We start from the raw sequence: 13,150 nt of genomic DNA on the forward strand, positions 1-13,150 counted from the left end.
CCTGAAGTTGCCTATTTCTCATTCGAAATATTTCTCAGAAATTTTGAGAAATTTCCCAGAAATTTGTAAAAAATTGTTTATATTTGTTAAAAATTTCTAAAATCTTTGAAAAATTCCTTGATTTGTGGAAAATTTTGTGAAGAAAAAACAGGAATTATAAGACTATACTCAGAAATTTCTCAAAGAATTTCAGTATTTACTCAAAAATTTCTTAGGGATTCTCATTGGAAATTGCTCAGAAATTCTCTTTAGGAATTCCTCTCACTTTTTCGTCAATGTCTCAGAAATTCTCGTCAGGGAATTCTGAGAAATTTTCGTCATTTCTAAGAAATTCCCTTGAGAAAATTTTCAAGAAATATGCGTGAGCGGGTTCCCCGAATTTTATCATATCATTTGTTTCTTTCGTTCGAGTTTATCGAAATTCTGGTGAAGAATTCAACAATTTCCCAAAAATTTTGTGGAAAAAAAACAGGAATTATAAGAAACTACTCAGAAATTTTCAGAAATTTCTCAGAGGATTTCAGAACTTACTCAAAGATGTTCAGAAAATTGTTAGGAATTTTTCATTGGGAATTGCTTAGAAGTTCTCAGAAGTTTTCGTCAACTTCTCAGAAATTCCTTCAGGAAATTTTCAGAAATCTACGTTATTTCCCAGAAATTACAGTGAGAAATTTTTCAAGAAATATTCGTGGGTGAGTTCTCCGAATTTTATACTATCATTTGTTTCTTTCGTTTGAGTTCATCAAAATTCTGGTGAAGAATTCTTCAATTTCTCAAAAATTTTGTGAAAAAAAAAACAGGAAACTACTCAGAAATTTCTCAGAGGATTTCAGAACTTACTCAAAAATTTTCAGAAAATTGTTAGGAATTTTTCATTGGGAATTGCTTAGAATTTCTCAGAAGTTTTCGTCAACTTCTCAGAAATTCCTTCAGGAAATTTTCAGAAATCTTCGTTATTTCCCAGAAATTACCGTGAGAAATTTTTTAAGAAATATTCGTGAGTGAGTTCTCCGAATTTTATCATATCGATTGTTTCTTTCGTTAGAGTTCATCAAAATTCTGGTGAAAAATTCTTCAATTTCTCAAAAATTTTGTGAAAAAAAATAGGAATTATAAGAAAATACTCAGAAATTTCACAGAGGATTTCAGAACTTACTCAAAAATTTTCAGAAAATTGTTAGGAATTTTTCATTGGAAATTGCTTAGAATTTCTCAGAAGTTTTCGTCAACTTCTCAGAAATTCCTCCAGGAAATTCTCAGAAATCTTCGTTATTTCCCAGAAATTACCGTGAGAAATTTTTCAAGACATATTCGTGGGTGAGTTCTCCGAATTTTATCATATCAATTGTTTCTTTCGTTTGGAGTTTATCACTAGCCCCAAACCATTACAAATTCGGGTCTACCCAGAATCAATATCTTATAAGTATCTGACATCTATCTGTAGATGTCTCCGCCTTATCTGCAGAGTGGTTTCGAATGTCCACGTTGATTATAGTGATGCGACGATATAACTTATCACCGAGAAATTCTAATCAGAGTTTTGTTTATCTGGCCATTGTGGGTATGATGTTCATCGAATTGAAATGTAATTCGAAAACGTAATATAATATGATTATAATTAACATTGGAATTCCGAAGTTATGCTTTCTGCGAATTCCGATCGAGAATCGTCAGAAATTAATATAAAATTTCTCCAGCAGCCTATTCGTTCATTATGGGAACATTACCGTCTTCTACTGAACAATTTAACGATCAGATAACGCCAATAAAAGAAACGAAAATCCTGGTGAGAACCCCAACGACAGGTGCAGAATTTACAGCAATCCCCCACGGTCTACAGCTGTCGTACATGCAGAGAATGTTGGTATCGAAGAATCTGATACCACAACATGAACGGAAGTTTATTTTTACGAGAAGATGCACGGTGTCGAAGTGCGGACAAAGCTTACGTGCTAATCATGAAGTGTAACGTGTACAATGAAACGTGACAAATTTTAAGCGGTGCGAAAGTTGGTACGATTGCAAGACACAAAACTACTTCGCTTGCATTCCAATCAATACACTGAGATAACATTTTCTGTGATATGTGCATTTCAAACTTGGGAAAATGTTACCATGAAGAATTTAACAGTTAGCCGACTGAGTAGAGAGATTCTATCTAGGTACAAAAGAATTTACGCCCACCCCCCAATTTTTTTTTCTTCGAGCACTGAAGCACTTACCGAGAAGATAACTATGAATCGAAAACAAGAAGTAAAATTCTCCCTTCATGCCAAAAAATCATTTCGCCAACATGAACTATGAAATACAACAGTTTACGCCCATAGGATATTGATTTGCCACAAATGAAAACAATAAGCCTGAAATTTTTCAATGCTCATAAACTGAAATGGGGGTGAATTAAATTTCAATTATCAACGCAGGCAATAATTCGTCTCAACAATAAACGGTAGAATTTACGCCCACATTCCCCATATTCTCAGAGATTCAAGGTTGAGTTATAAAATCCTACGCTTCCCGGGAAAAAAAAACAAGAAAAAAGCCACTAGTTAGTCCGGCTGGTATGATTCAGAAAACAGTCTCACCTGAAATGTTAATGCCGCCCACAGAATTTTTAAAACTGACAAAATCTCATTTAACACACTCCAGAATCGCTAAAATATCCAAATTCCCATGAAAACGTTCCATGACCCTATGAACGAAAGAGTTTACGCCCAGCAAATTTGTATAATTCGAGCTGATATCTAATAAATAAAACCTTGGTAGCCCTGTATAGCTTTCCCATCCACCTAAGTTAACGCCCGCACAACCCCCATCAAAGAGTTTACGCCCACACACCCTTCACACCTACATGTTCAGAAAATCTAGTTGAAAAACGGATGGATTTCACGTCCATGAAATCCACATTTGAGCACCTGAAACAAAATTATTTCAGTGAATGCTGCAGTTACTTAGAATCTGGATATTTCTATGGTTGAATTCAGAGTTGTATACACTGTAACACAGTCGTGGAAACCCAACAGCAAAACAAGCCAGTAGAGACGAGAAAAAACCAGACGGAATTATGGCCGTTTCCCAGTAACGGCCTCTCACGGTGTCGTGTCGCCCATAAGCAGTAAAACGCAAAGGTTTACGCCCGCCCAGCTCTAGTTTAACGCCCGTCCGTCTGCCACGGCCTACGTCCGCCGCAGTCTTTGACCTTTACGATCGGGACGCTTTGTGGATGCCGGGCAAACGCACCGGCCGAGCGAGGTCGCGTGTTGGCAATTTTTAGCGTGAATTTATTAATAGCCCGCAGAGCGCTGAGGGCAGCGGCGTGCCAAAACGGGACGCGACGTTTCCAGGGCGGGCAATGAACATGAATTATGCTTTAAACTACAAACGGACCAGGAGAAGCACCTTTTCGAACAGATTTGCATCAAAAAACTATAATAGAATGAACTTCATAAAAAACATCCTGTCCGTAATCGATGCTAACCTCACTTTTGTCAAACTGACGACGTAGATTTGTTTATATTTTGCGTAAACATCAAAAACCTTTGATTTCTGAAGCTTTTTTTCTTCTTATTTTCGATCTGGCTCCGGATCGAAAGTATTTGATTGGCAGGCTTCGGTTATTGGACTTATGTTTGGCATTTTTCACAGCCCCCCAGAGACAACGATCCGCTCACAGATAGCGATTTACCAACCCTTACTTTTCCCTTTCTGTGCTCACGAAAATAGTATATACTGATAAGCATGTTCTCCCAAGAAGTTTTTTTTTTTGATTATGTGCCTAACGATTGATTTGAAGGTACTGCCTTCAAAAACACTCTATATATATTTATTATGTTCAAGGTCATTAGATAAAACGAATCAGAATTAACAGCTGAATGAACTAATTAGCATTCTAATCGACGAAAAACAACACTCTTGACGTACGCCACTGGCCGAGCGAGAATCAACAAAACACACGGGACTGCCCCGAAATCAGTCATGTCGCGACTTCCTAGATTTTTACGTCGAAGGTATTCTCGTATATTAGATCGACGTGGGCGACGACCGACGGTAGGTTTCCTCGTTGCAAAACATCCCATTCTGTGCACACAGAGGCGAGGGGAACTCGTTCTTTATGCTATGGCCCCAATGGCTAGCATGAATCATCGCGTCTTGAACGCACAAAGAAACCGTTATCCAGCACGTAGGATCGCTACTAACGAGCAGTAATTCGCATTGGACAGGAAAGCGCATCGCTTACGACGGACTGTAGGGTTGTCCAAACCTTTATCCGTGTTCCGAGGTCTTTTCCGGTGGGAATACACACACACCACAGAAAATTTTGACATGTTGAAGGTTATGTTCCGTTTTTTAGTACAGCAATTTCAAAATAATAGTTATGATTTTTTGCACTCTAATGTAGATACCAACAAAAAATAAGAAGTATACCATCATGAAAAGATCATAGTAGGGTCATGCATATTCTATGAGTTCTGCTAAAGACAACATTTAATATTGAAAATGAGCTTACTCGCATATTTTCAATGTGAAGCCCAAGCATACAAGATATTTGGTCCTTGGAATGTTACCATTTTATTCAATAGACAATTTTCGATGGCCTTGCCTCTTCAACCATGAAAGACGAGAGATACCCAAACGTTTAAAGTAGAATCCCAGGTAGAAAGAGAGCAGGTGTCTGGCACCAATGTATTTCAGAACAACAGTTTAACTGCCACCCCCTACAAAGAAATCAAAGAGCTACACCTGAGGCAAATATGCGGTAGGACAAGGGAATGCGAAATAAACATTTGTGATCTAAGGGAAGACTGTGAATTCAATTCAAACAGATAGAATTCACTAGAAAGTCAAATTTTTCCCAAATAATATCAGACGCTCGCCTCTACTTGAATTATTTCTATGGTAAATCTTCATTTTTATTGTTTTTTTGTCGTATTGTCAATCATAAAAAGAAAACAAACAAAGACTGGTTGGCATAAAACGAATTTTTTCACTTGCCTGATATGAACTTATTAATTTTATTGATACTTTCTATTCAGAAAACAGATAAGCTGGTTTGAAACACTAAGTATCATCAGTCAAAAACTAGGAAAACTTGAATTACAGACTGAAATATTAACCATAGTCCGCGTCAAAATCCAGCGCACAGAAAAAAGTTGTTTCTGTGCACAGAATACGACATAGATCCGCAGAGAAAACAGCAACGTTGACATTTATGACATGCCGAACCGTCAAACCCGCATCTCGGCTAAGATGAAACGGAGTAATGAGCCAAGATCGTTTGACGAAGCAAAAAGAAGCTTTGTGTGCAACATGCACAAGCATGATGGACATAAAAGTTGCGTTAGATAAATACGAACAGACGCATCTGCTCAGTTTCTACGGACACCTGAGCATCGAAGAAAGAAAATCACTTCTCGACCAGCTGGCCTCAATCGACTTCAAGGAGGCTAGAGAGATGTTTCAGGAAGCTCTCGAGGTGATGGAGCAGCAGGAGAGCTTGACCGGAAAGACGATAGAGCCCGTTCCGATCTCCGAATTTGGATCGGCCTTGACCTGCGGCGAGGCCAAGATCCAGGAGTATTGGAACGCCGGCCTTCACGCTATCGGCGAAGGGAAGGTGGCCGCCTTGGTGCTATGCGGCGGGCAGGGCACCAGGTTGGGGTTGGACATACCAAAAGGGATGATATCCGTCAACCTACCTTCTGGGAAGACCATCATGCAGATTCACATCGAGCGGATCAAGAGGCTGCAGGAGCTGAGCGGTAAATTATTGGGGAAGCAGGTTGTTCTGCCGCTTTATGTGCTGACCAGCGAAGCCACTCACGATCAGATAAGGGTGTTCTTGGAGGAGAACGAATATTTTGAGTTGCAGAAGGAAGACATTGTCCTCTTCAAACAGGGTAATCCAACCTTCTTTCATTTTAATAAGGTGTTTTCGATGGTGAGTTCTTTTTTACCAGAAATATACAAGATTGCGGAGCTATCATGCCTTAGAATCGAATCATACGAAGGCTCACCTTTGAAAACACAATGTACGACGTTGTGAAAAGAAGAACCGATCATTTTTTGGCTTGCCAACCATCTTGCGTTCAATTAATGTGTGAATTCCCTTCAGGAATGAACCCGTGCTTCACCTTCGAAGGCAAGATCATCCTGTCCGAGAAAAACGTCGTCGCCATGGCACCCGACGGCACCGGAGGCCTCTACAAGGCCATGGCCAAAAACGGCATCTTCGCCGACATGGAGAAACGCGGCGTGCGCTACATCTACGTCTTCCCCATAGACAACATCATGGCCAAGGTGGCCGATCCCATCTTCGTCGGCTACTGCATGGAAACAAACAGCGACTGCGCGGCGAAGGTCATCAAGAAGCACAAGGCGAAGCAGAACGTGGGTAACATCTGCAAGGTGGACGGCGATTACAGCGTGGTGGAGTACTCGGAGATCAGCGACGAGCTGGCCACTCAGACGGACGACCAGGGCGAGCTGAGGTTTCACTCGGGCAGCATCTGCATACACATGTTCACGCTGGACTTCATGAAGCAGATGGCGGAGGTCAAGCTGAAGCCGCATGTTGCCAAGAAGAAGGTTCCCTTCGTGGACGAGGAGGGCGTCAAGAGGAAGCCGACAAAGCCGAACGCGGTCAAGGTCGAGAGGTAAAATGTTGGTTGGTTTCATTTCACAGGTTATTGAACACGAATCCTCGGCGCCCAGAAGAATTGTGCTGTCCGTGGCAACTATTCAATGGCCGAAAGCTGGTCGAACTCCTATAACGCAGGTGCGACCTCAGATGACGCATTCGGCGATAGATGGCGCACCAATAATCCTCCTGTTTCTCAGGGTATAGGGGCTCTAACGAGTATGTTCTTGATATCTGGCTCGATTGAGAGTTTGACGAAAACTCACTCACTTTTTGGTCATTAATGCTAGAAATCTGGAATTGGACCTTCTCTACAGGCACTTTTCTGAGTGTAATCTGGTGGCATTCTGCAGAATCTTTCTTCTATTTCAGATATCGAATTATGAAACAATTTTTGAATTCTCTGAAGACAAATTCTAGAACTGCTGCAACTCGTGATTTTTTCATCATTGATTGTGGTACCTTCTTTGAGACATCATGAATAAAATTGAGAGAATTGGGTTCTTCACATCACCGACTTGTACAAGCAGCTTTAATCTATGCATAAACTTCTCCATAACTGGCCGAGAAGGCGTTCCACAGCGTCAGTAAAATCTTTCAACTTAACGAAGCGTTTTGCCAATTTTAACCTTGAAATTGAGCTGCTAACCTCCATCAATTCACTTTTTCCATTCCATTTGAAGGAAGTACTACTTATAATACAATAAATGAGTTACCGCAATTTCGTTGGCGATGAATATTGAATATTCTTCTCTTGACTTCTTATTTCTTTTCCGATGATGATGACGTATTCGGCTTGCAATTCCCCATATTAGCACTGGTTTTCATCTTCAACAGTTTCCACATGCCATTCATCCACAGAACATAAAATGTAAATATATTCAATATTCAATGCGTTGAAATCAAACAATGCTTCTTGTAACCATTTATTGAATTATATAATTTCGACAAAATTTCAATACAATATTTGAATATTTTACTTCGAATCGAATAAACCAATTCTGTGGTTCTCTTGAACAGAATTGCATTCAGCCAAAGTAACCAATTTTTCGAATTCCACTGATATTTTTTTCGAAAAATTATTCTAAAGTGGCGCATTATACGAAAAATTATGAAGAATACTAATAAAAAATGATCACGCCTAAACAGGGAGGCAATGAATACAAAAATTAAATAAATTCAGATGAATACCACCGCTGATATGAGTATCATCAAGTGTTACCATCTGAATTGAACTACCCAATTTGCCATCGTCAGGGCCCCAAATGGAGTACGCCACATCGAAGAAAAGCAGATGCTGACTATGGTTTCGATCTCATTTGACCTCGTCTGAGCAACACAGCTTTTTCTCCGATGGTGAACGTTTGGAATTGATGGACCCTTATTCAATACTGGCAAGCGCTACTGAGTACTATCCATACGATCTGAATTGAACTTGCCAATTTGCCATCGTCAGGGCCACAAATGGAGTACGCCCCATCGAAGAAAAGCAGATGCTGACCATGGTTTCGGTCTCATTTGACCTCGTCAGAGCAACACAGCTTTTTCTCCGATGGAGAACGTTTGGAATTGATGGACCCTTATTCAATACTGGCAAACGCTGTTCTTCTTCGATGGGGCGTTCTCCATTTGAGGCCCTGACGATGGCAAATTGGCTAGTTCAATTCAGATCGTGACACTTGATGATATTCATATCAGCGGGTGGTATGCATCTGAATTTATCCTTATATTTATGAAGAATATGTACTTTCATTTTCTAAAACAAACGAATATTCATTACTGAGAGCTCAACTTACCTACTTTTAAAAGACGAGTTCTTAGAATTTCCGGTATTTTTATGGTCTGTAATGGTCATAATGAAGAAATTGGAAGATGTGTATGGAATTTTGTGTTCGGCGAAGATTCATTTGAAACTATGTATATCCCGAAAATCATTCTATTCGATAAAATAATCATTTTTGATATAACTAAAAATTGAATTTTTTATGGATTTTCAACCGCCCGTATCTTTTCAACCGAGGCGAATTGGGAAAAATGGTAAAGGGCAAAAGTGTTTCTTTTGAGCTCATGACTCTTCTATCAAAAACTCATACTGTATAGTGGCATTTTCATTGTTGGCATTGGCTAAGATGTCTAAAAACATGGTGTATGCACTGATTAGATTTTGTTTTTCCCGCTTCGAAAATAAGAGATAAGTTTCGTTTTTCCCACTGTAGGTAGCGCCGTTTAGGAATTGACAGTTGTCAAATGATATTTCAAAATAATTTGAATGCATTCCTACGACTTGGGAATGTGCTGTATTTATAAGCGATTATTGGTGTGTGGAAATGTATCACTTTCGAGAAAGGTCGTACAATATTCATTCATTGAACATGTCGTTCAGTTTTCTGTATGGACAATCGAGAACTACCGCTAAGAAATCGGTGTTGTTGGACTATCACCCTTTGTTGTTGGAAATTGAGGCAGAGCCAATCAGATGAACATTCGGCACGGATAGAGCTAACAGTTTTATGGCAACTTTAGCAATATTTAAGCAATAAAGGAACTGTATTGAAAATACTCAATGTGAATTGTGAGTATGTATTAAGAGACAGAAATATGTTAATCTGTTCGAGTCTGTTCTTCAAATACTCTTCACAAGTATAGTGAAAATTGCGTTTCAGTCAACTGAATATATTGAATATTTCGCCAATCAACTGTGTTTTATTGAAATCATATTGAATTGCCTTCCTCACGAATTCAATTTGTCAAACAAAAATTATCTTGAAGAAAAATAGAAGTACTCCTTCGAATCCTTCTATAGTGTTGAAATATCTGCAGATTCGTTTTTACAACGAAAATACAAGTGTAAATCACAAATATTCGTTAACAGCTGATTCTTTGATGGATCAGGAACACAGAGATGACTGTTATCTGTGATCGATATAAACGCAGAACAAAATAAAGCGAGAGAGTATCATTAGATTTTCTTTCATAGAACAAGGATAGAACATGGTGGCGCCGCCACGAAACGAATCTCTTATTTTCGATTTAGTCTAATGTCATTCCATTCAAAAATTGACGAGTGCATACACCATATTTTTAGACATCTTAGCATTGGCTTAATTTGTCACCTGTCAAAATTGACATGTTTAGAATAAAACCACCATTGGGAAAGTGTCAAATTGACAGTTTTCTCCAATTCCTTCTGCTAAAAAGCCTGAACCGTGGACAGACCATTCATTTTCATTCGATTTCCGGGGTTTATTAATTGGCGAACAGAAATTTCAATCGAGAAATTCTTTTCTGTATTTTGCTGCTGAAATAAATTCAAATCTATTGAGATTTGGGGAATTTCTCCTTGTCTAACTCGAAATAATCCACGAACGATTTGTGGAGGCCCCACAACGAGCTGTACCGTCGACGCCAACAGGCCCTAGGTAACGAAATCTCGCCTGGTAGACCATCCAAATGAAGCACGTGCGTTCCCATTCCGAAGAAGTGCCTCGACCCCGTTTCCCCTTTCTCCAACGCATCGACGACGTCTCCGTCGTTCATCAATGTAAGATCCGCTTGTTGCAGGTTCGTCTTCGAGGCTTTCAAGTTCTCCCGCGGCTTCGTCACGTGGGAAGTGGGTTACGACGAGTTCAGCCCGATCAAGAACCCCAACTCGGTAAAGTACGAGTGCCCGCTCACCGCCAGAACCGACCTGCTGAGCATGCACAAGAGCTACGTCGAGAAGCTGGGCGGCGTGCTGGAGCACGCGGAAGCGGAGGTGTCGCCGTTGCTGTCGTACGCGGGCGAGAACCTGGGCGACCGCGTCAAAGGCGTCGTCTTCCCGCCCTTCTCCTCCACCCACATCCAGAGCGAGGAGGAGTACGACAAGAATCAGGTGGATCTGAGCTACCAGTCCTTCTCGCAGCTGTTCAATATCAAGCCCACGATGATACTGGACGGTTGAGGACGATCACGCAAAACCGAAGACTTGCCCGGCTAGAAGTCGGGTAGTGTGTACGCCGCCTTAGTACATATTAGTGTCAATAAAGCTTGAGATGTTGAGGTTTTAAAACCAACAGTGTTTTATTGACAATATACGAATTTGAAACAGTCGAGTGAGGAATTATTCTTCCTTTATATGGCCACAGCTGCCCATGCCATTCAGGCAACGTTATCTATTAATGATAACCTCACTAAGTTTCTTCTGATTCACTTCCCGTTTTATTCCTATTTAGAAAGTACGATAGAGGTATCATAACTATCAGTATCATACGCACACCACCCCAATAGGTGCGTAGAAGAATAACCTCACTTCGACATTTAAATCGAATTTGGATAGATGGCGCTTTCAATGAAACGACATCATAACATTTTAAGCCTCTGAAGCTCTAAAACGGAAAATTTATTGTTTTCATCGTACCATATATGCGAAAAAACTCAAAGATCAGTCGAGTTGAAAAACAAAGCGTGTAATCATACTATTTATACATGGAAATAATGGAATGTTGCGAACAGAATAATTATTCTGTTGTTGTAGCAGTGATCATGCATTACGATTTTCAAGCATATGTGTCGTCAGAATAAATTTTCGTGTCATTTAGACACTAACATCTTCCAATTATTCATAGATGGCGACATACTACAAGAAATTGATGAAAGAAAATCATCGCAACAAAGGGTTAGAAGAAAATAAGCAGCTCCAAAACATTACAGGTTTCAACCACATACCTATGCTGAAAACCATCGATTAATTAATTTGTTAGTTAAATAAAAAAAGCCTAAAGCCAACTCACCATGCTCAATTGAAGAACTTATTTTGAAATCCTTTTGTGTAGAAAGACCGACGAAAGCAATACACAAAGGTGCGAGAACATACACCTAAAAATAAAAGAAAGAAGTTGAATCAAGGAAAGATAATTGAATATAATTAAACATAGCCATCATTTTTGAGGTTAAATCTTAACCTCAATATGAATAAAAAAATGTCTGATAACGCAATGATAAAACGATTAAAACCACCCTTGAGATTTGAAAAATTGACGTGCTTCAAAAATAAAGAAATGAATCTTCAACAGAAATCAGAAAATGAGGAAATTTCCTGCAAAGCACAGGCAATAAAGAAAATTCCCTAATTAAAAGTATTTCTTTATAATAGCATATGCATAATTCAATCAACATTTCTAACTAATGAAAAAATTTACGCAAACAGAAAAGTTCCATAAAAAAACAATGACTCATTTTTCTCGTAAACCAAATTACTTTATGAATTCTATAATTATTACAATATTCTCAATTCCAAGAGCTCGATTAACATTATCCACCAATGAAACATTATGAGGAAGTGATTAATTACAAAGAATAGTATGCTCAAGGTGTACCTGAGTACCCTTGAGAAGCTGCCAAATGAATATTGAATTCTTTTTCATACTACCCAATTCGAGTTTCACTATATTCAATTGTTTTCATTATCAGAATGCCATTTGAATGTGTCAAAAATCCGTAACCTTTTTTGTTATTTATCGAATTCAAGAACTGTTTGACACTAGATAATTCCACCGTGATCACAACATACGAAAAAACAAAAGAATATAACAAAAACAAGTGTGAAAGGAGCCTACTGTCATTATCTTGAATTGTAATATTGCCAATTCAAACTAGTATACACCAGACTGAGATAGCCTTTAAAATATCGAAAAAATTCACAGCTCCCACAACATTTGTTGGAATTCTCACAAATATGGGCTGAGCACAAACAGAAACTGAATAAATACGTAAATATCCCGAGCACAAGGAAAATGGCGACAGCTACACCATCCAACTACGTATCGACATTCTGCTGGCACTTAGATCGAACTTGAGGAACACACAAAACATAATTCTTATCAGAATTGTACGGGGGTTGCACGTACTACTTACTTTTATTTAAATTTAACACTTCAATTCAGCGAAAAGCTAAAGTTCGTGACAAAGCTATCCACAATTTCACTATTTGGTGTTTCACAACTTGGAGTACTAAATGAAAACGCAGAACCCAATAAAAAACCAGTCATGTCACGGGACCACGAAGCAGTGTTACTATTGGTCGCAAGAATGACGGGACGTGTTTAATTCCGGGAAGTGCTGCCATCTAATGCTGTTTGGAAGAAGTAACTTCTACATTTAAAAATGGGTCTCTATATTCAATGTGGAAATACTGGAAATGAAATAATGAAAATGTATATAAGTTATAGATCTATATATTCTAAACTAAACCATATTCCAAATCCAGATAAGAATTTCGTTTCTTGACAAAAAATTTCATCAACATAATGTCTGTCAGTTTCTAATACGCTCTTTGGTCCTTTTGCTCTGGACTTATGAATCAGGAAATATATAACATTCCAAATATTATATCTGACTTCTTGTTTTGATGATTTGCATGAAATTTTTAAACTGTTGAATGTGTCTATTTTCTTCAAATCATTACCCTGGATTTCACGATATACGACTTGCAACTTTTTTTCATTGTAGCTTGCAGCCATATTGAATTTTATTCCA

At 38.8% G+C, this 13,150-nt stretch overlaps 2 protein-coding genes across 2 annotated transcripts in view; one reads left to right on the plus strand and one right to left on the minus strand.

Annotated features, from left to right (window-relative positions):
• Positions 1-12,685, minus strand: part of LOC123318480 (AN1-type zinc finger protein 6) — a 43,487-nt gene extending 30,802 nt beyond the window's left edge. The window contains exons 1-2 of the mRNA XM_044905110.1: positions 12,530-12,685; positions 11,407-11,491 (exon numbers count right to left, since the gene is read on the minus strand). The gene's annotated coding sequence lies outside the window, so the exon portion shown is untranslated. The remainder of the gene's footprint in view (positions 1-11,406; positions 11,492-12,529) is intronic.
• On the plus strand, positions 5,208-10,685 carry LOC123318479 (UDP-N-acetylhexosamine pyrophosphorylase-like protein 1). Its single transcript, XM_044905109.1, has 3 exons — positions 5,208-5,897; positions 6,113-6,653; positions 10,199-10,685. Exons 1-3 carry the CDS (start codon positions 5,261-5,263, stop codon positions 10,575-10,577), a joined length of 1,557 nt encoding a protein of 518 aa, XP_044761044.1. The 5' UTR covers positions 5,208-5,260; the 3' UTR covers positions 10,578-10,685.
• Positions 12,686-13,150: the final 465 nt, after the last annotated feature.

The sequence above is a fragment of the Coccinella septempunctata genome, chromosome 8, assembly GCF_907165205.1.
Source record: "Coccinella septempunctata chromosome 8, icCocSept1.1, whole genome shotgun sequence".
Classification (NCBI taxonomy): domain Eukaryota; kingdom Metazoa; phylum Arthropoda; class Insecta; order Coleoptera; family Coccinellidae; genus Coccinella; species Coccinella septempunctata.

Coding starts and splice junctions, on each gene's coding strand:
- LOC123318479 (XM_044905109.1), top strand. CDS start 5,261: ATGAGCCAAGATCGTTTGACGAAGCAAAAAGAAGCTTTGTGTGCAACA. Junction 5,898..6,112: donor CATTGTCCTCTTCAAACAGG/GTAATCCAACCT, acceptor AATTCCCTTCAG/GAATGAACCCGTGCTTCACC. Junction 6,654..10,198: donor AACGCGGTCAAGGTCGAGAG/GTAAAATGTTGG, acceptor CGCTTGTTGCAG/GTTCGTCTTCGAGGCTTTCA.